Source organism: Balaenoptera physalus, assembly GCF_965194825.1.
Source record: "Balaenoptera physalus genome assembly, chromosome: 13".
Lineage (NCBI taxonomy): Eukaryota > Metazoa > Chordata > Mammalia > Artiodactyla > Balaenopteridae > Balaenoptera > Balaenoptera physalus.
In genome coordinates, this window is record NC_138892.1 from 93,215,254 (window position 1) to 93,240,736 (window position 25,483).

Consider the following 25,483-nt stretch of genomic DNA (forward strand, 5'->3'; position numbering starts at 1 on the left):
CTCTGCTTCCCACAGAGTAAAAATTTAAAAAAACTCTGCTTTTTATTTTTGGGGTCTATCGGAGCAAAGGGAGAGATACTAATTTCTCAATGACTTTCTCTGTTAAAATTATTATCTCCAAATGGTAGGAAAGCCAAGATTTCATCATTAAATAATAGTAACTATCACTGTTTATAAGGATGCTTGTTATTTGACATACAGTTATTTCTCTGTTTCTCTAGCACTGCACCATCAAGATTTTGAGCTCCTGGAGAGCGGGGACCATATTGTCTTTCAAATTCAAGAGTTCTGGGACAGGGGTGTTTTCAGGACAATGACCAATAGTCTAACATTATAGGGTATGGTTTATACTTTGTTTCACCAATGGCAGATGAATTCAGTGTGATTTAGATATTCTCATGTTCTGTAGACCTTTGGAAGGAGTTTACTGTTGGCATCAGCAGAAGCTTCTCCACGGTCACTTTTCCAAGAGAAAGCTAATAGGGTGGGAATGCAGAAGAGGGGCATAGTTTCATTTGATGGATAGCATGCACAGATTTCTAACTCGGGATTTAGAGAGATGGCGATGACAGAGGGATTGCAAGGAAGTTTCTTGCATTCTACTGACTCCATGAGGTATTTTCTCACCATAGCCATTCCAAACACCTTTTGGCTTCAGTGCATAAGAGCCATATCTTAATAATACAATTAAAAAGTTATTGTACATATTTTGAGTTTGGCTATAGGGATGCCCATAATATTTTCCATTGCTACCGTGTTAACTGTAAAAATGCACTGTATTCCCCCGAATCATGTATCTTGGGGTAGATGTAAATTGCCTGTGTCTAATATCAAGTCTTGTGCTGTCTGTTCTCTGTGCCAGAAACTCCAGGGCATTCCAAGAATAGGTGATTGCGTGGGGAGAGCATCAAAGCGTCTCCAATACCTATTTGAAAAGCGTCAACTCCTTTTCTGTTATAATGTCATTTCCCAGAAAAATATCACTAATAATTTTACAGCTAAATTCCTTCGAATGCAGCACTCTGCTTAAAGATAAGTGGATTTTATCTTTGTGGTTTTGCTTTTTCTAACATATTCATTGAACTCTAATAAGTAAAACTTTTTAAATGAATAGTTCAGCCACTTCTTTCTGCTAATTTTCTTCACTGTCAGGAAGCTACATGAGGCAACAAGATAGAGGTGAATAAAATTGAGGATCAGAATGAGGGAAACTGGAGAAGCAGGTAATTTATGTACTCGACAAAGCACTTTCATTACACAGAAAATTGTTACAATTTTGTGCCAGTCACAGTAAAGCTGTGCTCTATCTTTATGATCAGACTTTTATAACCTTTTGACCTGGCAAGAAGTAACCTGACTTTCCAATTTTCTTGTTAGAACTCTACATCTCTTACAAGTCCTGGCCTCTTTTGATCTTTCCTAAACAGTGGTACCCATGGCATTCTATGGAGCCAAACTCACCTTTTCCTATCATCCCCTAGACAAAAACAGATCGACTTTCTTTTCCAACCCCAGTTCATACTTATCTTGAGGAATTCAACCTCAGACACATGAATGGCATTTCTGACTTTGTTCAGGGCACAGCCTTCCCCTGTCCTTGGCCTCAGTCTTACTACTGCAGACTTTTCTCAGTTATGTGTGCTGGAGACAAAGTGTAGTGCCTTCTAATCCCTGAGGAGTGAGGGGCGGTGAGGGAAATTTGGCGGGAGGTATTTCAGTTCATCTTTGAGGGCTTTAAGTTCATGCTGCTTCTAAATAAGTACAATTCTTTTTACTTCCGTTTATTTTCTCTTTACTTTCCTCTTTTTTGCACTTGTAGTTGTTTATTTGTGGTTTGTTTATTATTACTTTTTAATTTGTTTCCTGCACAGGAAACCATTCTAATACATTTAATGTGTGTTTAAAAAAAATGTGTTCTTGAAAAATGTGTATTATTTGGAGCCTCTGTTTAATTTCTGCATTTGTTATGATACAAATCACATTGTATCTTACTCTCTGTTATCCAGCAGTGTGCTTTTACCATCTACCCATATTGTTCTGTGTACATTTGCTCCATACTTTCAGCCATTCATGGTACTACTTGGTGTGCATTTACCACAATTAACTTTTAATCCATCAGTGGTGGACTTCTAAATTGAGATTAGCTTCCTGCTGAGACAAACAACACCACAGTGGACATCCTTGTACATGCTTCCTTCCAGACAAGTATGAGAAGTTTGGAAGGAAATACACCTAGGAATGGAATTGCTAAGACATATGGTATGCATACGTCTAATTTCACTAAATAGTGCCAGACTGCTCTTGAGAACAGCAGCTTTTGTTTAATCTCCCACCAGTAATAATGTATGAGAGTTCCTACACACACACACACACATACACAGGCATATACACACATGTACGTGCACATATGGACTTGCACACTTGTACACATACACAAATACACATCTTTACCAGAATTTACTTAAACCAACTTCCAATTTTTTGCCTTTTTCTAATAGCTGTAACATAAAACTAATGGTGGTTTTAATTTGCATTTCTTTGATCATTGTGTATGTTTTTTTTCATATTTGTTTTGGATTTCCTGTACTGTAGAGTGCCTGTTTATATACTTTGCCCATTTTTTAATTAGGATTGCTGTCTTCTGGCTGACTTAAGCAGCTTCTTCTGTCAAACTGAGTGTATTAGCAGAAGAAGGATAAGATTTACTTCTCTTCTTTATAGCTTCCCACTCAAGACCTGTGTAATTTTACCATTCATCAACCACGTGAAGGTAATTTTTAAAGATCTGTTAAAATTATGAGCATTAGTGTTAAGTTGATTTATTAAGAAGTTGTACAGTTGTTTCTTCTTCTTCTTCTTCTTCGTTTTTTTTGATACTATGCACTTGTAGGCAACTTGGCAATATAAATAGGAATGGAGCTGTTAAGACTTTCTTTGTTAGGACAAGTTCCTTCAATCATCAGAAGGTAAAGGGAAAATAAAATTGGCATCTGATCCCACTTCTGCATAATGAACGGCTAATCATCTGCTCCACTGTGATAGGGATGGAAGTGGGTCTTTCCAAGCATCCTCTCTGAAATTAGGTGTTGCTGAAGCTCATCCTTTGGATCCAGCCCCTCATATATACTCCTTCTAATTTCTGTCTTATGGACTTAGGAATAATAGGGAAAATAGAACAAAATGTGAAAATAACCTGGACCAGGACTATAGTGTTAATTCATGCTGCATGATTTTGAAAAAGGCACTCAAATTCTCAGGACCTCATTTCAGTTTCCCAATCTATAAAGGAAGAAATAAAGCTGTATGATGGTAACAGTCTCTTAGCCAAAAACCAAAACCAAAGTCAAAAATATTATTGAACTCTTCAAACTATTTCCAAACTTATAAGGGCTTACCAGCAGAAGCCTTTAACATGGATTTTTCAAGACAAGAATGGAATCAGTTGTAAGGAAACACCCACTGTCAGGGAGAGTTCTTTGTAGAGCATATAATGACTAACGAAAACATATTAACACTGTAGATAAATAACCATTACCTAATAGCATTGACATTACTCTGTAATGGATTTTTGAGCACATGTGTCATATTTTTATGTCAGAATTCTAAAGCCCATTATATATGAAGAGAAATTCTTAACTCCCTGAAGATATGTATGGACCGCTTACGTAAAGTGATTACTTTTTAGCCTACACTAGAATTTCTGTGTTCGGTGGAATGTTAGTAAGTTTTACTTGAAAGAGGACCCCCTGAATAAACATATTTGCTCAGCGAATATTTATTCCCTACCATGTGTCAGGTATTATTTAGGTGCTAATGATGTTCTGGTAAATAATATAAACAAGGGTTGATATTCTAGTGTAGGAAATCAGAATCTTAAAAATTCAAATTGTGATGGTTACTATGAAGGAAATAAAGCTGGTGATGTGGGACAACTGGGAAGGGCCAATTCTCGAGAAGGGTTTCAGAAAGATGATATTTGAGCTGAGGCTTGAAGGATGAAGAGAAACTAATGACAAGAAGAGCTGAAGGACATGTTTTTAAGCAGAGGAAACGTCAAATACACAGTCCTTCATGTAGGAGAGGGCTTGGCAAGGAAAAGGCAGAGAAGGAAGCCTAGTGAACAAAAGAGTGATGGGCAAGGAGGAGAGTGGTGGTTGATAAGGTTTGAGAGTGCGGCTCAGGCTAGAGGTCATAAGGCCTTGTGGACCAATATATGAAGATTGGACTTTAAGAACATTAAACCCATTGGTATGCTTTAGGGATAAACAGGGAATCAATTTATGTTTTTAAAAGCTCATTTTGGCTACTTTGTTGGAATGGTTATGAGTCCAAGAGTGGAAGCAGAGATGTCAATTAGGAGGATATGGCAGTACTCCTGTGAGACAGGATGGCGCCATGGGCTACAGTAGTAGCAGCCGTGGTGGAGGGAAGTAGACAGATATTCTTTTAGAGGTCAAACTCATAGACCTTGCAGATAGGTTAGATAAGGATGGTGAGGGGAAAAGGGAGGAATCAAAAATGATTCCAGAAAATACTCAACTAAATAATTTTTTTAGTGGCAGACTATCTCTGAGCGTTTAACATACATCGAGACGCTCCAAGTGAGGCATACACAGCATATTCGAACTTCTTTGTCCATGAAATCCCAGGCACATCCTTTGTCCCTGCATTTTTAGATTGACATTCACCTCTTGATGCTTTGAAAATTAAAATATCTAGTGGAAAAGGTATCTATTTAAAAGAAAGATTAATAGAGTTTATTTTCTTCCTTCAATGTATTCATTCATTTAACCATCCATCTACATATTCAGCAAATATCTACTAAACACTCATTATGTTTCAGATTCTGTAATGGGATCACCAAAGTCAGTAAGATAGGATCCTTGAGGCTACATCTACAGAGAACTATTTTTTGAAGATTAATTTAAAACAAGGAATTGAGTGACGGGAAGATAAAAAGGAAGCAGAGTTAGTAATAGGTCCACGAAAATATTTTGCAAAAGAATTTTGGAAGAGAGTTAAATAAATTTGCAGTAACATAAGGGAGGATCTTGGGACTGCAGTCCCTTGGAAAGGAGGAAGTTGAGACACATATATGGATGGGCTAGGCCAGGTCAGATTGTTCTACAAAGTCCAGAAGGGTTTGATACGCGGTGTTCTTGGGTGAAACGAATAGTGTGAGTATGGATGTTGGCAAGTAGTTAGAAGTACATCCTAGGCCAAGCTAAGTTAATGCAACTTAACTCAAAATTTCCAGTCAAATTCCCTGTGAATAGATGTGTGATGAGAGTCAATGGTGGTCCCAACAAAATGTATTGAATGGTACCATGTAACTAACTATAAAGAGCCACTGTCATCATATCTTCTTCTATATTGTTATTGTGAGGTCTTGCCATTAGAAATTATGGCACACTGCAAGAATTTCTAGAAATTCTGAAGAGATCAGTTTGACTTATGAGTTTCAGCACTAGACATGGAGAATTTAATTCCAAACAAACGTTACGGACCCTTCTTGAACTTTAGGCATGTGTTATGCTATAATAATAATTTGACAAAAGAGTCCTGATTTTCCTTTATTGTTATTTTCTAAAAAATCCAGAAGAATTTAGCTTTGTTGAAGATTGTTTATCCAAGACTGAGGTATAAAAAGAAGTACTAATGTGAACATAGGAAATACTCATTAGGAAACATTGAGATACTGTTCAGGTATCTCTACTAAAGAATATAATGTTTATGGAATTTTCCCCTTACTTCACTCTCTCATGCCATGACTCCCTCTGAACAGAGGGCTGCATTTGCATGCTGTTAGGGTCACAGATCACGTTCCCAGGGAATAAAAAAAATGGATCTGTCGAATTAGTAAATCCTATTCACACCATAAATTCTTTTTTATTCATGAGTTTGGAGCATGAACATGGTGCTTGCAAAGTGAGGGCACTTTACATATTCTAAAATAAGAATAAAAAGTGACTAGGGAGATAAGAACAGTATGATAAGCATTACATTTATGTAATAAAATTAATTCAGGAAACCTGTTGCATTTATAACCAGAAGAGTTTGTCCTTTTTCAAGGGAGTTAAAATGGACTAAAATATATAGAAAAATTACTTGAAATCTTTCCAAACACATTTTTTATGTAGCTCTACAAAATATATTTACTTATTTAAAATAATGACTTATCTAAGTGAACAAAAGCATATGCTGAGTAAATGCCAGATGTTCATCATACTAAAACAAAAGTCCTGCCTGGTATCAGAAATCGCCTTCAGATGAATGAACATGTATCTTCCACTTGCCCCTCCAGATCTGTTCTCTTCCCTTCACCCCCCCTACTATTGGCCTTGGGAGGCAGATGTGCATAGACTATTAATGGACTCCCTTGCCCTCTCATTTTTGATTGGGTTTGGCAATGGAGAGCTCTGACAGAAGCCAGAAGCAGGAGAAGAATATTTATGCCCTTGACTCTCTTTCTGGGGGGTTTCCTTGGGCTGGAACGTTCCTCCACAGAAGGGTATAGCCCTTCTTCTGGTGACCCATTATACTGACGCCTCCTTCCAGGTTCTAGTGACCGCTCCCTAACCTTGACCTAAAGATGTAAAATGCTCTCATGTTATTTCGCTGTCCCTTGTGTTCCCACCTCTTTGTGGCTAACCCCTTCATTATACTTTCTTTGAACTATCATATCTGTATTTGTCATCCGTTTCCTGTTGGGACATTGATTGATTAAATCTGAAAACAAATCTTGTCCCTGGAGCCTCCTTAAGGGATCTATCTTCATTTGACATATAATAAGATCTCAAGAATGTATTGCCAGGAAAATACAGTGTAGGAATTATATTCTTATCGTATGCCAGACACTATGAAAGATCTTTAAAATGCAAAACTGTATTTCCAAATCAGAGATATTTGTAAATTAGAATTCCTGAAAGATAGAGACCTTTGGTTGGGTTGAGGAATGATGCTTCAGATACTCTCTCTTATCTTTAGGAAATATTGCTTGTGAAGCTCTGGCCAACCTGAGAGACTTACGGAAGCTCTCCTCTCTTCAACATTTATTTATTCGTGAACGATTTATTGCTCACACATTGTATGTAAAACATCATGCATTTAACCCCTATTTAACAAATGGAACAAATGGGTATCAAAGAAGTCATATATTTTATCCTTGCCTTATGTCACAAAAGTAGTAATTGGTAGAATCAGGGCTTGAACTTAGATATTCTAACTCAAAATTTCATAGATTTCCATTACACTGTGTATCAATGAAACAAAAAATCCCTTCTTTAGTATATTAAGAGTAACAGGACAAACACACACGTCTAATATTCAAATTAGGATGGAAAAGTTTCAAGGCAAAATTAGAGCTAGAAGGTGTTTACGTATAGGGAATGTAGAGAGCACTTTTGGTGAAGCTTCTCTTAGGCTTTTTGGAAAAGGTGGTTAAGTCCAGTCCTAAGGTCCAGTTTAGCCATGTTAGATCCATGGAAGATATAGGGGCACTCAGGTCATGGGGGGACCTTGGAATGCTAAGCCAGGGAATTTGAAATGGATCCCTTAGTCAATAGGTATTGTTTAAAAGTATTTGATAAAGATTGTGAGTAACATCAATGAATAATCAGTTAAGGTTTATGAAAATTAATTTGGCAGAACTTCAGAGAATAGATTGGAGATTTAAAAAAGAAAATAAAGGCAGGCCAGTTAGAAAACTTGATACATGAGAAGTGACAAAAATTAATGATAAGGTGACAAAGGGAATAAATAAGAAAAATGCAGGAACAGAAATAAAAAGATGCAATGACTAATTGGATTTTAGGAAATAGGAAAGAAGTTAAAGATGCCTGAAGTTTTGACCTTGAATTAATGGTAAGATAGTGCTTCTAAGAGCAGGAAAAAAAAAAAAAAAAGAAAGTAATTTTCTTGAACGAGAGAGAGGTAGGAAAGAATAAAAACTTAGCTCTGAAAATGTTGATTTTGACACTGTAAGATAGAATTTATAGGTAGGTAATATTGGAATGTAGAAATGAAGCACAAAGTCAAGTTGATTGGATTCATCTGTATGATTATTTAGTAGATGTCTTGTCTTCATTTATAGAACATGGGTGGTCAGGGTTGGAGGGATGGTGGGAGGGAGTGTGGATCAAGGGGGAGCAGTGTCAAGACAGGATATTCTTGGAGGTCAAGTCAAACTGGGAGATGTGTTTATGCAAAGCTGCTCGGGCAGAGTGTGGTCAAGGTTGTATCTTAGAATATAGTGTTTAGTGACAAGTTCAATAATAACATAAAAATAGAAAAATAATCCGCAAGTTTGGTAGCTAAGAGGGAAGTGAAAAAGATGCATATGCTATAAAAAATACTGTTTCGAAGAGCTACTTGGTCATAGGTATGGACAGTGAGTATCCAGTACTGTTGTACCTGAATATTGTGAAGAATAGTGTGGTTGCTGAAAACCTTGGTGAATGAGGGTGATCATGTAAAAAGGAGAGGATGGAGAACTTAAGTCTGGAGGATGCCTATGTTTGAGCGTGGGGTACAGCGGAGGAGGAAAAATGAAAAGAATCAGAGAAGGAGGAGACTAAGATGCAGTTACAACTGAGGAAAGAACAGTTTTTCAGGATAAAGAAATAGTCAAGTTCCCATGATGCTAACTGACGGAAGGTCATTGAAATGAACCCTGATGATACTGAAAACTTTCGAGAGTGGATTTTCAATATACTGTTGGACTGGAAGGTAGAAGGTGCAGGGTTAAGGCAGCACGATGTGGTGTAAAGGGCAGGAGTTCTGAAGTGTCACAGACCTGAATTGGAAGCCCAGTTCTGTCACTTGCTAGCTGTGTCAATTTGGCAAAATTACTCAAGAATATTCTTAGTTTCCTAAGCTGTAAAAAATAATTCCCAGTTGTATGACTCTTATAAGGATTCAATGAGGCAGGTGAAATTGCTTGGTAGAATGCCTAGAACATGGAAGACTCTTAATTAAATCCATTCCTTTAAGAAAATATTAAGTGGTCAGGAAGCAGAAAAAAGTTAAGAATAGGATAATCTTTTGAAAAGTTTCATGGTGAAAGGATCTGAGAGATTCGTAGGGAAGATTTTTTTAGGATAATTGGAACTGAGTATGTTTGCTTATAGAGGAGAGGAACCAAGAGGGGATAAAGAAAGTGAGGAGTCAAGAATAAAAAATAGCTGATGAATCAAGAGCCTGGATGACAGAAGATCAAGGATTTAGGATCAGGTGCAGAGGAAGAAGAAGTAGTCTCAGAAAGGAACATACACTGCTTTGGTGACTATTTGGAGGGAGAAGACAATAAATATGTTTTTAAGTGCAGAGAAAAGAAGCTGTAGGAGCTCTCTTTGAAAGCATGTGTCTTCTTAGTAAAGAACAAAGTCATTTACTAAGTGAAAGAATGATGAAGTAGAGCTTGAGTAGAGCAGAAAAATTTGAAAGCATATCATGAAGAAGGCCACGGGAGTCAATAGGGAAGAATAAATTGATTGCTCATCAAGAATGAGAGATCAGTGACTGATGTGGAGTTGAGATAGAAAGGTTTTGTAAGCAGACAGGGTAGGGGGTCCCCGGGGAAAGAAAACCAGGTGTAGCTTTCTTGACATAAGAGAAGTCATATTTGGCCTAAGGCATTTTGTGATCTAAGCCTGGCCACATGCTTGCCCTTGTCTCAGCAATTCATGATCTTAAGGGAACAAAAGAATGCAGAAACAAGCGATTGTTATCAGACAAGAGAAGCAACAATCGCAAAGATGACCTATTAGACACCCAGTTCTCTTTCAATGGTAAAGACTAGCCTAAAGCACAGTCTTGAGCTGTTTGCAGAATTTAAATCCCCCCTCAACCATCAAATCAACTGGAATCTAAGGGATGATGAGGTTGGCCTTTTCTGACCCTCCTGACATTACTTCAATCAACTAAAGCTTGGACTCAGTGGACCTCTGCCCCAATTCTATGCTGAATTCTCCTCTGCTCAAGCCCCTTCATGAATATGCATGTACCATTAGCTTAAAACTTCCCAATTTTGCTGTCCAGGGAGACACTGCTTTGGGAAGGATCCCTGGTGTTCTCCTTACTTGCTGAAAGTAATAATAAATCCTTCCTTATCCAGATCTTTGTCTTGATTGTGTCTATTGGCTTGATACCCACCAAGAGGCAAACCCGGTTTTCAGATAACAAAGGGAGTAGTTGGGTCTTGTACACTGTGGTGAAGGTCCCAACAAAGAAGGAAGATTGAAGCCTGTTTTAACTTCAAAGCAAGCCTGAGGCTAAGGCACATCCCGGAAGAGCTGGGACTCACCCTGACATAGGGGGAAGTTGCAGGGTGTACACCCCTCCACGGACCTCTGAGCAGAACATGAGATGGTCATTTGACTAACACTCTGGACTAGCGCCCCAAAGGGAAGGGCAAAAAATCTTTGTTAGAGGATCATGTAAAATTGACAAAAAATTCTGTACATGACTTTTGGAGAACTTGATTTTCTTCAGCTTGTTGGAGGAAACATCTCTCTCCATTTGGAGTGGGAAAAGAGCAAAGGTTTTCATCAGAGCAGGAGGCAGCCAATAGCAGCTTCAGAATGCAATCAACTGCCTTATAATGAAGAGCCCCAACCTCAGCCTTGGGAATCGGCAGAGGAATACATCGTTCCTAAAGAGACAGCAAGTGTTTATGGTTTACAAAGTCTTAAGGCTAATTAAGCCTACCATGCTTTATGCACCTATTATCATGATTTATTTGTTCATTTGCTCATTAATTCACTGAGTACCTACCATATGACAGACAATAATGGACTAGATACTTGGGATAGACAAAGTCCGTATTCTGATGGAGCTAACATTCCAGCTGGAAATAGGATTGGGGGGAGAGAATACTGGAATATTAAAAAACTATCGCACTGAGTCTTCAGAATCTGAAGGATTTTGTGTGTATGTGTGTATATGCCTGGGCACATGTGTATTTTGTGTGTATGTGTGTATATGCCTGGGCACATAGTACAGGTTTAAATGTGTGTGTGTGTGTGTGTGTGTGTGTGTGTGTGTGTGTGTGTGAGATAAAGGTTCAGAGAAAAGGTAGTAGCTGTAGATTTTCCTGGCTATGCCAGCCTCCATATAAAGAAAGTAACTACCAAATAATATCGTTGTGGGAATGCTTTTAGGTATAGGGTAGCATAAGCTAGTGAAATACCTTTTTTACTCGTTTTGTTTTAAAGTTTGTTGCCTATCAAAGAAAAAATTTGATATTCAATATTGTCAAGATTACTGTGGTGAGCTAGATACTTTCATGCTACCAACTGGATTATAAATTGTTAAATCTTTCTGGAAAGCAATTTGGCAATATGTATTAAGAGCATTAATATGTTCATATGTTTTCAGTATGTGATTATAGGGAATTTATCTTAAGGGAAATAATGTATAATGTGGGCAAAGCTTTATGCACAAAGATACTATAGCCTAATTAATAACAAAAATAAAATGCTAAAATTTTAAATTATGCATGAATAGAGAAATGGTTGTCTTGTTATTGTGCATGAATAGTATGAATATCATGTAAATAATTAAAATTATGTGCTCAGGGGTTTTAATGACATGGGACAATATTTATGATATAGGAGGTTATATAAAAAGAACAGGATACAAATTTTTATATGCTGTATACCCTTAATATTTAAAACAATTCCATAAAATTGGATGGAAGGAAATTGGCCAACATGCTTTATACTTTAAGCATTTTCTATGATTTGTACATGTGACTTTTATATCCAGAAATACCAATACATATTATTTAAAAAACCCTGTATTATAGTGGGTGTTAAATGCTTCTGTGATTGTTCCATAAAACATTAAGCCTTACTCGGGAATGATCTGGAAATGCAACACATATATAACCATAATATCAATTCAAATTTTTGCAAAAGAATTTGTCAGATGGGTATATTTTAGGGCAGTGAGAGCAATTTTCTTTGCTGTTTTTCTTTAGAAAGATTTTTCTTAATTTTTTAACATGACAGATGAAGGCCTGTCCTTTGTCTGTGCATGGTGAACCCAGTGAAGTAGTAGAAATGGCCTTTAATGGACAATAGGAAATGATTTCAATGAATAGCAATCAAAGGTGTGTTAGTTTAAGATTAGAACAATACATCTTAAAATGTGGTCCTAGAGTCCCTCTCATTGGAATCTTCACCAATAATTGTTTAAAATGTATATTTTTCTGACCTATTACATCAGAATCTGAGGATGGGTACTGGAAAGTTATAGTTTTAATGATATACCCTAGGTAATCCTCCTGAGATTCTCTAAGATCTACAAGTTGAGGAAGAGAAGTTTGAGATTTAGACATTTTTGCCTAGGATCCTTAATAAACACTTGCTCCAATGTTTATTAAGTAAAATTAGACCTTTTCTCAATTACATGGATCCAAACTATAAAGCACTTTGCTTCCCTGATAAGTTGGATTTGGGGGCTGGGGCCCATCTACTGCTCGACTGCAGTCTTATTAGAGAGGTTTAGATTTGGATTTCTTTGAGAGCAGACACAAGTGGTCAGTAACATTGCTGGGACTAGTGATAGGGGACAGCTTGGCTAGAAACCAGCAGCCCACCAGTTCCAGTTCCTTTGAGGGGTCTCCTGTGGGTGAAATGCTTGCCTAGGGCATTTAAGTCATTGCTGGGTAGAGTTCACAAGTCTTAAGGAAACAGGCCTCCACAGAGAGCTGCAGTACCCTAGAGGTTAAGAGTGTTAGAGGTAGTCACACCCACCACCTACTATGTGCCTGGGTGAATTAACCAACTCAGGTCTTAGATTCTTCTCATGTAAAATGGGGTTACTACTGGTAGCAGCCTAATGATGAAAAATTGTGTGTAAATCATCTAGAACAAGGTCCAGCATGAAATAAGCACTTATATATGCTTGTAGTGATGACTTCACAAGAGCTGGACTATATAAGCTTGGGAGTCAAGCTTTTCCAGTTGATTCTTCGAAGACCATGTTAGGTGTCAGAAAAGCCTGGGGATTGGAGTAATTCCAGATTATTGTGTGTGGGGGGATGGCTATGGATCCAATAGTCCTTCATATGAGCTATATTTTTGATATCTGTTGGTTTCATGGAACATCCAACCCTAATGTTACTTATTGAAATCTACCCCCTCAGGGTTGGTGTAGGACTGAACTGAGTTAGGTGAAGTATCATTCGCAGAATGACTTTCATTTGCATACCTTCTCCAGTTACAAAGAAAGTCAAAAGTCATTCCTGCACACACACACAAACACACACACATACACAGCCTTAACCCTGGCCACCTCTATTCATACTTCTGGGGTGCCACATTCTATAAAGCCATTTTAGGTTCTAAAAGTGTTTCTGGCCTTATGATGGTCCCTAGCATGAAATACATTTCCATCATCATTTTCTTGACTTACTGGTAAATATTCCTTGAATAAAATGATTTGGTAGACTTGTCCCTAATTTAAACTTACATCTGGAATTCCCTGGAGGTCCAGTGGTTAGGACTCTGCGCTTTCACTGCCGAAGGCTCAGGTTCAATCCCTGGTCGGCGAACCAAGTTCCCACAAGCTGCGCGATGTGACCAACCATCCCCCCCTCAAAAAACAAAACAAAAAAAACCCCAAAAACTTGCATCTGCAAAGTGAAAGCCATTTCTAGTGGCTTCTCAACTTTAGGGAAATAACCTCTACGACCCTCCCCGCCCCCCTGAAACAAAGTAATCAGGTCAAGACAGTTACCATGAGCAATGCTTTATATAATCCAGTTGCATAACACACTTCTTGAATAAATGACGTATCCTAATTTAGGATACATCACCAGATTCAAGTCAGAGAGTATCCTCTGCCAGTCAATATGAGTGCGGGTCACTGGAAGATCTCTTCGTAGAATTCTTCTTAGGGCTTCGTTTGATAACTCCTGTAATTCTTCTAAGACTGCAGCTTGAAATTTATTCTCTTGCTCTTCCACAAGCCTCGCAAAATTTAGAGCCAGTTGAGCTTGGTTAACTACTTCCAAGCTTTCTTTCAGGTCCTTGGAGATCTCGACATGAAGGTTGACACCCCTGAAGAAGTGAGCTTGCACAAAAATTCTCCCTGTTACCTGGGTTAGAAATGGATTGACTTGGAAAATCCATTTCGATTTCCAAAGGCCATTCCAGCAATCTCCTGTTTCGTAGCTGTGATCTTCAATGCAAGCGATCAAGAACTCTTTATTTTTCACCGTTTTTCTCAGCACATTGCAGTTCCCCGTTGGATAGTGGTCATTCACATACAGTTTTAAGGCGCACAGAACAACAGTCCTCAGGTGCTCCATCTCATTCCGAATGATGCCGTGACTTTGGATGTCTTTTAACTGGTTTTGAAGCAGGTCGAATTTGAAAGAAAGTTTGCTCTGGTAGTCAAAAAACCGGTAGTCACCCACTACGTTGTGGTGAGACAGGAGGACCGCATTCCCGTCGATGGAGAGTGGGATGTAATATTTTTGGCAGTGCTGGTGACCTGCACACTCACCTAGATGGTGCATGAGTTTTTCATCACGGATAAGCAGACAGAGATCATCAAAGGCATTTACAAATTCCCCTGGAGGAGCCTGTATTAACAGTCTGAGAATTACTTTTTCTTTCTCTTTCTTACTCAGATCGCTAAGTGACATGTTTGCTTGTAGCAGAAGCAGAGCTTCTGAAATAAAGAGTGTTCAAAGATGAGAAAACATTCCATGGGACAACCTTCCCATCAAGGTGTTACACATTCAGCTTAAGATTACCATGTCTGACCATGAAAAAACAGGTTGTCTGGCAAGCTCTGAGTCTCCTGATGAAGTCATAAAGAAGCTTTCTCTATGACGTATGGAACTTTCAATGATATCACATTAGGTGTTCAGACCAAAAGAAAAACATGATAGTCACCTGACAGCGTGGTGCCCAGCCAACCAGCTATAAGAACTTTGAAGATTTTAAGAACTTAGCCTCCAGAACAGCCTTCTTCAAAAGTGGTGTGTCTCTGTGTGCATTATATGTTGTCAGGGATCTAGAGAAGCAGCCCAGAGTTTCTAGAGAGTGTCTGGCAACCCTTTGCACCTTTTGGGGACCACAATGGCATTGATGTATAATCAGGCCCTCAGAATAACTGTCCCCAACCCAATGGAAGCACGCTATGCTGAAAGGTTTGAGGGGTTTAAACAAAATAATAAAAATAAAATGAGGTGCGATGGCAGTTCATGGGAAAATGCCAGACAGCAAGAGATGCCTCATGTATAAACATTGTGGGTTTGGAAATGGTCAGAACATGAGCAAGAAACCAGAAAGTTTTAAGGGCAGTGAAGTGAAGAGACCACATGTTACATATGGTTTCTGTGGGATTTAAGTGTTGAGCTAACTCCAAAGAACAAAGGCAACAAACCACTGTGTTTTCTGCTTTCTTTCTAGAATAAGTGGATGAGTTTCAAGAAATCCCTCTCCTGCAAAGGGGCAGCGTTAATCATATTTGGCACTTGTGGCAACTCATAATGGGGAGAAACTTCTAAGCGAGGAGAAACTACAGGAACTACAGGTCATGAAAATATGGAGAACAAATATCCACTCAGAGTGCTTTCTGTTCCTCTTTCCTCTTTCTTTTGATTTATCCCCTTTCCTTGATTCTTTTCTCATTCTTTTTGAAGAGTCCTGAACTTAAGTTTCTCTCATTTAAGCAAAAACTGCTTCCTTCCCTTTCTGCCCTGAGTTTTTCTGAGTTTCCCTAGCTTCCTGTATCTTTTTCTTATAATAACTTGAGCTTTGCCATATTAAGTCATTGCCATTAGTTTGAAGGGTTTCCAGTTAGTTCTAACAATCTGAAATTGAGTGTGTTGTTCAACGATTTTTACCAATACCTTTCACGATTTTATAGACTGTCGTATTAATTCTTCCTAACCTTAGTTTTTCAATTTGAAGTGTCCTAATTTTTGTAGTTTCTCTGTAGATAATAAGCAAGCTTGATTATTTTCACCTTCTCTTTCATACTAAATAGACACTCACCATGGCATTTTTTTTTTTACTCTTTTTTATGGTCCTTAAAATGTTTTTTGGGGCAGGCGTGTAGCCTGACATTTGGCTAATGTAGTGGTAATCATCATATCAGCCATGGTTTGAACTCATTTAATGCCCCCACCTTCTGGAAGTATTAATTGGACCACTTTTCAGATGAGGAAACTAATGCTGAGAGAGATCAAGTGTTGATGTTCAGCTGTCTCCCAAGTTCACGTCTTCAGAAAATAGACTGTATTTCCCAAGTAATAGCTTGATTTCTCAAATGTTAATTTTTATTGTTTCCCTGTAATTTTTATTGTTATACCCTTTCATACCTTTACCACAGAGTAGTGCCTACTTAGTTTTTTTTAAATATTATGTATCATAAAATTGTTTTCTCATTTAAGCCTGAGATAGACTCTCCTCTGAAAATAAAAACGTTGAACTGAAGAGAGGTAAAATATTCTTTAGTCATTTTAAGTACTTAATGACTTTCTGTGAGAATTTCCTTAACTTCTTTTTTTGGTGTTCTTCGTACATGGTTTTTGTCCGTGGTTCGGGATGACTTTAAATGTGGAAAAATTACCCTAGAAAAAACTCTGAAATTACTTGAAAAATTAGATATTCGGTGCAATACTATTCATGTGAAGTATATTTTTAAGGTGAGATAATATCCGCCCTCTGAACACCCCACCCTAGGAAGGACTTAATCCAATTTTGGAAAATGTCCATAACTACTTGGATGCTTTCTGAAGAAAATGCATATGAAAGATTAGTCTCTTAAGAACTAAAGCAATTAATTAAGCTAAATATATTTATAATCAAGACAAAGAGTTTAGGTAAGACGTAAAATGAGTTGTTGATAAAATTTGAGATCATGCCAGGTTATTAGTTTAGAACAATCTGCTGAGAATGCAGGAATGTTCCCATCAGATTAGGATTGGTCATCTGATTAGATCAAATCATATAAATGATGAAATGGGTAAATGGATTGGATGTTAGTGATTTATAGAAGGAATGGGCAATCTTCAGAAAAATGGCATTTTTCTCACCTCAAAGCAGACAATCATGCCGTAAATTCTCTTTGTTTAAAGAAGAATTAGTAGGAAGGGAACCTGGATCAAGTCTGTCACTAGAGGACAAAGGGAAAGATCATGAAAAAAAAAGAAAAAGCCAAGTGTTAGCTGAGTTTTGCACTAAGAAGATGGCAAATTTCTTGGCGAGTCAGGCAAGAATACTAGACTGGCCAGCTCAGATAGTTAGGAAGATAGGCATCCTGAATATGATTTTGTTTCTTGAAAGTGAGTAGCCAGATAACACAATCTAGGTTGAAATTGTCACCAACTAACACAAACTGGGAAGCTTGTGTTACCTTACCTGCGAGCTACTCAGTTAGCCTGATACAGTTTTAGGGATGTTGGCAGACGCAGGTTTCCAGTTCAGAGAAAAAAGACAGCTTGGCACTCACAAAAATACCGACTGCCAGAGTATCAACATTTTGGTGCCATTTCTCCTAGCCCTGTTCCCAAAGTGTGATGTGAGGAGGTCAGGTGACAGGTGCACGGGCGGTGGGTGGCATTACCTGAGAGGGACCTCAAGTTTAGAAAGCCAGAGTTTTTATTATGGGCTGTAGGCCTGTCTGATCTTTGCCCTGGAGGCTGTCATTATCATTATTATCCTGGACAGTAAACAAACCTGCGTTTTCCTCTGGAGGGAGATACTATCTCTTCATTACGTAAACATCCTTGAAGAGCTAGTCCTGAAGAAAGGTGGTTGGTGCCTCCGCTTAGAAAATAAGCAGAAACACACAGCAGACCCAACAAGCATTTTTCTCAATAAGATTTAGCCCTCATGTTTACTAACCAAAAGAGGAGGCTTCAAAAAGAAAAGCTGTACTTCTCAGGAGACTGCAGTAAAAGACAAAGAATTCAGAGCTGTTTCTATGAATCCAAGTAGCTTGTGCTGCAATAAGCTATCAGAATTTTAATCAATTCATGCCTAATACCACAAGTGAAGAACACAAGTATCTGTGAAAGACCTTTACACATAGAATTTTCCCCCAGTGGTATTGCCCGAAGGGAGAAACAGCTATGTGCTTTCAGGTTTAATGAAATTCACATTCAACACAATATAGAGGTAGTAATATGCTAAATCTGTATCAAATGTGAAATATTGAAACTCTTATTTAGTGATTATCAAGTTGCTTTGAATTATCTGCAAGATAGAGATAGCTGTTTGAAATGCACTTGAGTAAAATGCATGCCATATTGAAAAGCGTCATGTAGAATGCTCAACAGTTATAACAAGTAAATAAATAGCTCATTAATTGAAATTTATGATTATTTGGACATAGCAGGACTGAAGGTCTATTTTGTTTAGCAAAACCTTTTTAAAGTAGCTATGAAAACAATGTTAATTATAGAAATTAGAGGGGCAGAGTTTGCTTAGAATACTTCAAAAAACCCTTAAAAATGACCTCAAATACTTTAGAAGCATAAATTACATATAAACAAGGCTGATGATTATGATAAACCATTCTCTCCTATTAAAATAATTCCCCTAGGCCCTCTAATAGAAAATATTTTGTTACCTTAGGCTAAATTGCTGTGTATGCATTAAAATGTTGATTAAGTAGTATGCTCAGGGAAAATGTATTGGCTAACTGAATTTTCTGGAAAGGTGAAGACTAAGTTTAAACATCTGACTCTTTTGCTTTAACTTTTGTTGCTAATCTTTCCACACTTCAGGGTACATATTTTAGCCAGAGCAAATAAAATGAATCATAATGAATCTTTGTTTTTGGTGGCCACAAAAAAAAAAAAAAAATGCTCATCTGTTGTCATTAGCAAGCTCAATGGATGTGGAGATTGTTGAATCTATTAGATTCTAGTTGTATAGTACTTGGCAAGCCAGAAATCTCTGAGCAAATGTCTTAACCTGCAGAATGGGGATACTAATATAGTTATTTTGCAGGATGGTTCTGAATATTAAATAAGATATTGTTTGTGAATGTACCTAGTACCAGGCTAGGCATAAAGTAGGCACTCGATAAATATTAGTTGAAGCTACTTCATGATCATTCAAAAAAATATAGAAAATTACATTACATTCATTGATTTCCTAAGAAGCTGACATAAATTCTGAAATGAATTAATTTTCTAAGGTGAAATTTTGTTATAAAATTTGAGTAAAGAACATGTAAATTTATGACCCTGTCAAAATATTGTAAACTTCTTTTTACAAAATTAATTATTGAGTCATGGCTTGAGCAGCAGTTCTCTAAGTTTCTTTTTTATCCCTTTACTAAAATTTTTTTGATTGCTTTATTATTATCTTTAATTTGTAGCATGTCAGCTATTTTTAGGAAATATTACGTGCCATTTCAATACATATAGCTAGTCTTAGATTACACTCTTGATTGTTGCTGAGTATGAAATAGTATCCTCTTCAATTTCAAGAATTTATGTTATTATGGGACTAACCTTAAGTCTTCAAATTCTCTAAACAGTTAGCAACCATTATTAAATCTACAGTATGTGCATGGCACTCTGTTAGAAACTGCGGATTGTAAAAAATAAACTGTATGTCTCTTTTAAGGAAAAAAGAAATACAGAAATTATTGTTTTAGAAGTAGATTATAATAAATTTCCTAGGTAATACTAACAGGGAATCTGAGAAGACAGAGACTCTAACATGGGCTTTTATAAAAGATTCCATGGTGGAGGGGGCATTCTTGCTGGACCTTGAGGAGTGAAAAGCAATATGTGTAGATCACGTTGCTAGAAGTGGTTGAAGAATCAAAGGTAAGCAGCCATGACTTGAGTGTAGGATGCTCCAAGGGGAGTGGTGAGAAATAGCTGCAAACACAAGTTATGGCCAGATGATAGAAATCCTGACTGGTAGGCCGTGGAATTTGGACTTACTTTTGTAGGCAATGGGTAGCCATTGGCATTTTTTGAGCAGGGAAATACTGCATATTTTAGGATAAATCTGGCAGCAGTATAGGATGGATTGGGACTTAGAAGGCAGAGAGATGAGGTAGGATATTCCTCTGCTGCCTCTGCCCTACAAATCTGCAACTTGGGTCAATTCAGGCACTTAACATTTGTGTTTTGTTCCACCTCGAGTTTATGATTTCCTACCTTAGTTGGTTCTCCAGAGTCTAAGTTTATTTTTAATCTTATCTGAAAAATAAATTGCACCATATCCTCTTCTAAATGTTACAGTTTCTTTTTTCCCAGATAAACTGAAAGAATCCTTTACATTTCTTCCTCCAACTTCTTCAATGTTTCATTGCAATCAATTTTGCCTTCACACCTATTTTGAAAACCTCTTTATTTCGAAAATGCTAAATTCAATGGTGAGCTTCTCCATGCATTTTATTTATCCCTCTTTTCTTAAACTTCTCTCTATTCTAACTCCTAAGACACCACTCTCTCCAAGTTTTTCTTTAAAATTTCATATCGTTCCTCCATCTGTCCTGCTAGCATTCCTCTTCTGTTCTCCTCTTAAAGTTGAGTTCTTAATTTTCTTTCTTTTTACTTAACAAACTCTTCCTGAGCAATCTTCATGAGTCTTTCTCTGCTCCCACCCCCAATTTTATTGAGACATAATTGACATATAGTATTGTATTAGCTTTAGGTGTAACAGCATGATGATTTGATATATGTATATATCATGAAGTGATTACCATGATAAGTTTAGTAGATATTTATCTCTTCACATAGGTACAAATTTTTTTCTTGTGATGAGAACCTTTAAGAGTACTTTCTTAGCAACTTTCAAATATATGATATAGCAGTATTATCTATAGTTACCACGCTGTACAGTACATCCCAGAATGATTTATCTTATAACTGGAAGTTTGTACTTTTTGACTACCTTCATCCATCCTGCCCCTCTTCTATGCCCTAGCTGTTCTCATCCACCCCACCATAGCTAGGGAACCACTAATCTGTTCTCTAGCTATGAGTTCATTTTTTTTTTTTAGATTCCACATGTACATGAGATCATACAGTATTTGTCTTTGCCCGTCTGACTTATTTCACTTAGCATAATGCCCTCAAGGTCCATGCATGGCATCACAAATTACAGAATTTCCTTCTTTTTTATGGATGAAAAATATTATATATGTTTATATGATATATATATACACACACACATATATATCTCATATTCTCTTTATCTGTGTAGGTTGTTTCCATGCCTTGACTATTGTAAATAATGCTGCAATGAACATGGGGGGTGTGCAGATAGTTTTTCAAGACAGTGATTTCGTTTCCTTTGAATGAGTGCCAAAAAGTGAACTTGTTGAATGATATGGTAGTTCTATTTTTAGTTGTTTGAGGAACTTCCATATTGTTTATGACCATTATTTCAACTCTTTATCAAGTAATTCACTTATTTCTGTTTTAATGAGGTCTGTTTCTGGGGTTTTATCTTGTTCTTTTGTTCGGAACATATTCCTCTGTTTCTTCATTTTCTTTTACTCTCTGTCGGTTTCTGTGCCTTAGATGGAACAGCCCCCTGTGCCAGTCTTGAAGGGGTGGTCTCATGTAGGAGATGAAACTTATCACTCAGTTCAGCCTTGGTTCTGGTTTGTCTCTCAACCTCTGTGACAGTCCAAGCAGCCTACTTCATTCTGAATGACTCCCAGTCACTGAGGGTGTACCAGGACCTGGCAGCGTCTCATAACAGAGGATCAGGCAGCATCTAGATGCAGGCTGATTGGAAGCTGGACCCTCAGGCAGCAGCTTGTAAAGTGTGCAAATAGACATCTTTCAGGGAAAGACTGGAAGATGGGGGCATCAGTCCATTCCCTCTGAGCAGAGACCCAGAGGGACTGCCAGCCAAGGACCTTCTCTTTGTTTGGCAGGGTTCTGCTGAACCCGTGAACACAAGCCCCACTGGCTGCCAGAGCCAGGCTATCGAGGGGCGTGTCCTCTGGGAAACAGCTGGTGTGCACAAGCTCCTGGCCTTAGGCTACAATCTCCAAGGTATGCAAATAGGCCTTCTTCAGGAAAGACTGGGACTTGGGTGCCTCTGGCTGCTGTATCTGTGCAACAGAAGCAGAAGGAAACAGAATGAAAAAAGAGAAAAAAACAAGTTTGCCAGGTAGTTTAAACAAGTATGTCAGAGTTTGGGAAGAAAGTTGCAAGTCATATGATTTCCTAGAATACATTCTGAATACTTTGTTTTTAGTGTAATTTCAGAGATAATTTTAAATGTTACATTTTATTTTAAAAGTTCTTGTTTTGATAGATCAGCTTTCTCAAGATGTCATTTTTAAAGCAACATTTCATCTTTTTACTAACGAACTGAGCAATGGAGAATGGTAACAAAATGAAAAGGCTTAATTCTATTTTCTAAAGTGTACTATCAGAATGACTAACAATAGAATTATTTTAATATGTTCTTTTATCCTCCTGTATTCAGTCATTCATTTAAACATATAATCACTAGCCTCCTACTTTAGGGTAGGTCCAGTACCAGGTATTGGGAGTAAAAATAAGAATAAAATATCTACCTTCATGGGGTTCATCTTCTTAAGGTAAAAGATATATTTTAAAATTATACATAAATAATGAAAGAGTTGTTTGGGAAAGTTCTTTTTGTAACGCTTGCAAAGAATAACCACTTAATGAGCTTCTTTTTTTTTTTTTTTGTAAACAGGAGAAAGATGGCTCCATTACTCTTATTTTATGTTGTAAACTGTAAATGATTAATATGTAACATTTTAAAAAGCTATAGTATTCCCTGCAGTGGGGCCTGAGATTTTGCATATTTTCTGTAATATGTTTTTAAAAATAGTTTTCCTACTCTCCCTAGCTTTAGGGAGATATTTAGCTCCTTTATCCAATTAAATGAACATATTTCACCAGGATCATAAAATTGTTTAGGTGCTGGACCAAGTTCTGAAGACCTCAGTCAGGCACTCTTATAAGTACTTAGGATACAAGAAACAGATGACAGACTTCCTGTCTGAGACAATTCGGCAATTCTAGAAGAGAAGTAGAAAAAAAGGCTTTAATTCCAGTGTAATAAACCCTAGGAGAGAAGAAGGTACAGAATCACATAAGAATCCTGAGTAGGACTCTCTAACTTAGCCTGAGGAAGAGACACAGAGGGACATAAGGGAAGACTTCCAGAGAAGGACACTTTTTCGAGGGTTAGTAGAAATTCGTAAGTTAAGAAGTACAATAAAAGAAGGGCATTCCAGACAGAAGAAACAGCCTTTACAATAACAAGAGACAGCTTGATGTTTATACTGCAACTAATTCAGAGCACAGGCAGTGTGAAGTGCAAGGGAGAAGAGGGTGAGGGCAGAAACCATCAGTGATGTCTTCAAGGGTCTTGGATTCCACACAATAGTTTGGATTTTGTCCTGAACACAAAGGAGAAACACTGAGAAATTTAAGAGAGTTAAAGAGATCAGACTTGTATTTGACACAATTTATTTATTTCTGCACATATACTCTCAATACGTGCAATGGTGTATTGTTTTTTCTTCCCTCCCGTTGCTTGTCCTTATTGTTTTGGAGTTAGTTCAAGTCCTGGTCTACCATGCCTGTGAGACTGGGGACAATTTACATAAGATTTTTGACCTTCAGTTCCCTCCTACAGGGGAGATATTAATACATTGGTACCCTACACGTTGTGGCTGCTCTTATGTGCCTCAGTACTCAATTTGAACCTTCCTTGCTTATCACTTTTCTTCTTCTTGCTTCCCTTCTGCTGACGCTCTGTCATCTTTCTTCTCCTTATTACTTACCCTTTGTTGCTTTCCTTTTCCTTTTCTCTTTCTATCAAAATTAGAACTTCTCATCTTCAGCGATATGATTCTCACCTCTTGTGTGTGGTTTTTCTTTTTTGGTAATTTGATTAATTTTTGACCCTTCATTTCCTTTGGGTTTGATCAACTGTAGCAATTACTTGGATTTGTGGAATTTTGTTTCAACTTTATATCTCTAATTCTTTCTAGTATCAGATAACAACTTCAATCTTTAGGGAAAAACAAAACAGAACGAGTTACCAGAGGACATTTCAGATGGTCAAGTTTATATCCTGCTTGAAAGAAACAAAATGTTCATTGCTTAGTGGATAAAGTATATCTTATTTTATGCTGCTATTCAGTAAGACAGAAGTTTTAATTCATACAATTTTACATGACAAAATGTTTCGGGAATTACAGGCACACTTTGATTTTTATTGACTTGCTTAAGATCTTATGACAAATTATGAGCAAAATGGAGGTAAATTAAAAAAAAATTAATTCTGTAACATTGACTTATGTGGACCTCAAAATCCAGAATTTCAAAACAGTAAGTTGAACTTCATAGTCTACTGAGATTATTGATAATATGAATTATTTTTAAGATTATGTAATTTTAAGGTGCTATTATTGTTTAATGAGCTCTGGAGACCCAACTTCTCATTTGACGACCACCGATTCCAACCTTCTTCCCAAGCTTATCACCGTCTCATTCCCATGGGGCTCCATTCCAGCCCCTGCTTCTTCAAGCTGCTCTGTACGTGTAAATTAATGCTCCTTCTTGAACTAAGCTGGTGCTCTTCCTACTTGATTCCCAGCTCAGACTGTTTCTTGGATTCCTCAGATCAAACTCTCTGGTAACCACCAGTGAACTTTTCCTAAAAAAGTGAAGAGATCGTTTCCAGCATGTTTATCCTCTGTTGTACCTTAGGGTTGTTTTACAGTTACATTTGTCAAAAGATGAGACACTAGGCTGGAGGGTGTGAGGGAAACAGACATAGATAAGACCTAACAATACACTGATATCTCCATCCTCATAGCAACCTGTTGACATAAGTAGTGCTATCTATCCCCATTTTGTAGATGAAGAGTATGAAGCTCATAGTTTAATTTAGACGTTCAAAATCCCACATACTTTGGAGCTAGGAATATAATGTCAGCTCCGACTGTCTACAGATTGTCAGCTTTTCACCACAATACAGTGGCCCTTTAACACAAGCTTTCTGTACTTAAGCTTAAGTACTTTGCAATGTATTGAGAAAATTAAAATATAAATAGCCTCTTTGGAAAGTAAATGTCCTTCTAAGGTGCACTTCCTATACCTCAGTTTTTTATTTGTAAGTGATACTCTAATTCTACTAGTTATTCTAACTCTCCCCAACTCCAGACTTTCTTGACTTCTCTCCCTCATGCATCTAAAATGTTAATGTGTTGAATCCTTCTGACTTCTCTCTTCATAATTTTACTGACACCTGTTCTTTAGTTTCTACTCACCACCTCCCACCTGGATGGCATCTTCTCTCTTCCCTTACCTGCAGTTCTCCTTCTCTTCCCATCGGTAATGCACAACTAATCACGACTAAACCTCTCCTTTGCTAGTCATTTTCCTACTCAGAACCTCACAGTGATTCTGTTACTTTAAATAACTGGACCCAGCCCACTTTCCTGTCTCTTATCTCATAAAGTTCAAACGCGAATTTTCCAG

The 25,483-nt window shown here is 37.5% G+C and overlaps 2 protein-coding genes across 2 annotated transcripts in view; one reads left to right on the forward strand and one right to left on the reverse strand.

Moving 5' to 3' along the window:
* Positions 1-5,347: 5,347 nt before the first annotated feature.
* Positions 5,348-16,574, reverse strand: CAPZA3 (capping actin protein of muscle Z-line subunit alpha 3). Its single transcript, XM_082421094.1, has one exon. It carries the CDS (start codon positions 14,654-14,656, stop codon positions 13,757-13,759), a length of 900 nt encoding a protein of 299 aa, XP_082277220.1. The 5' UTR covers positions 14,657-16,574; the 3' UTR covers positions 5,348-13,756.
* PLCZ1 (phospholipase C zeta 1) overlaps positions 15,096-25,483 on the forward strand; it is a gene marked incomplete at its 5' end in the record, with an annotated part of 48,561 nt that continues 38,173 nt past the window's right edge. Inside the window, 2 exons of the mRNA XM_082419269.1 lie at positions 15,096-15,166; positions 16,501-16,669. Of these exons, the coding sequence (XP_082275395.1) occupies positions 15,096-15,166; positions 16,501-16,669 (240 nt within the window). The remainder of the gene's footprint in view (positions 15,167-16,500; positions 16,670-25,483) is intronic.

Excerpts from the sequence above, each read along its gene's own strand:
- CAPZA3 (XM_082421094.1), bottom strand. The coding sequence starts at position 14,656 with ATGTCACTTAGCGATCTGAGTAAGAAAGAGAAAGAAAAAGTAATTCTC.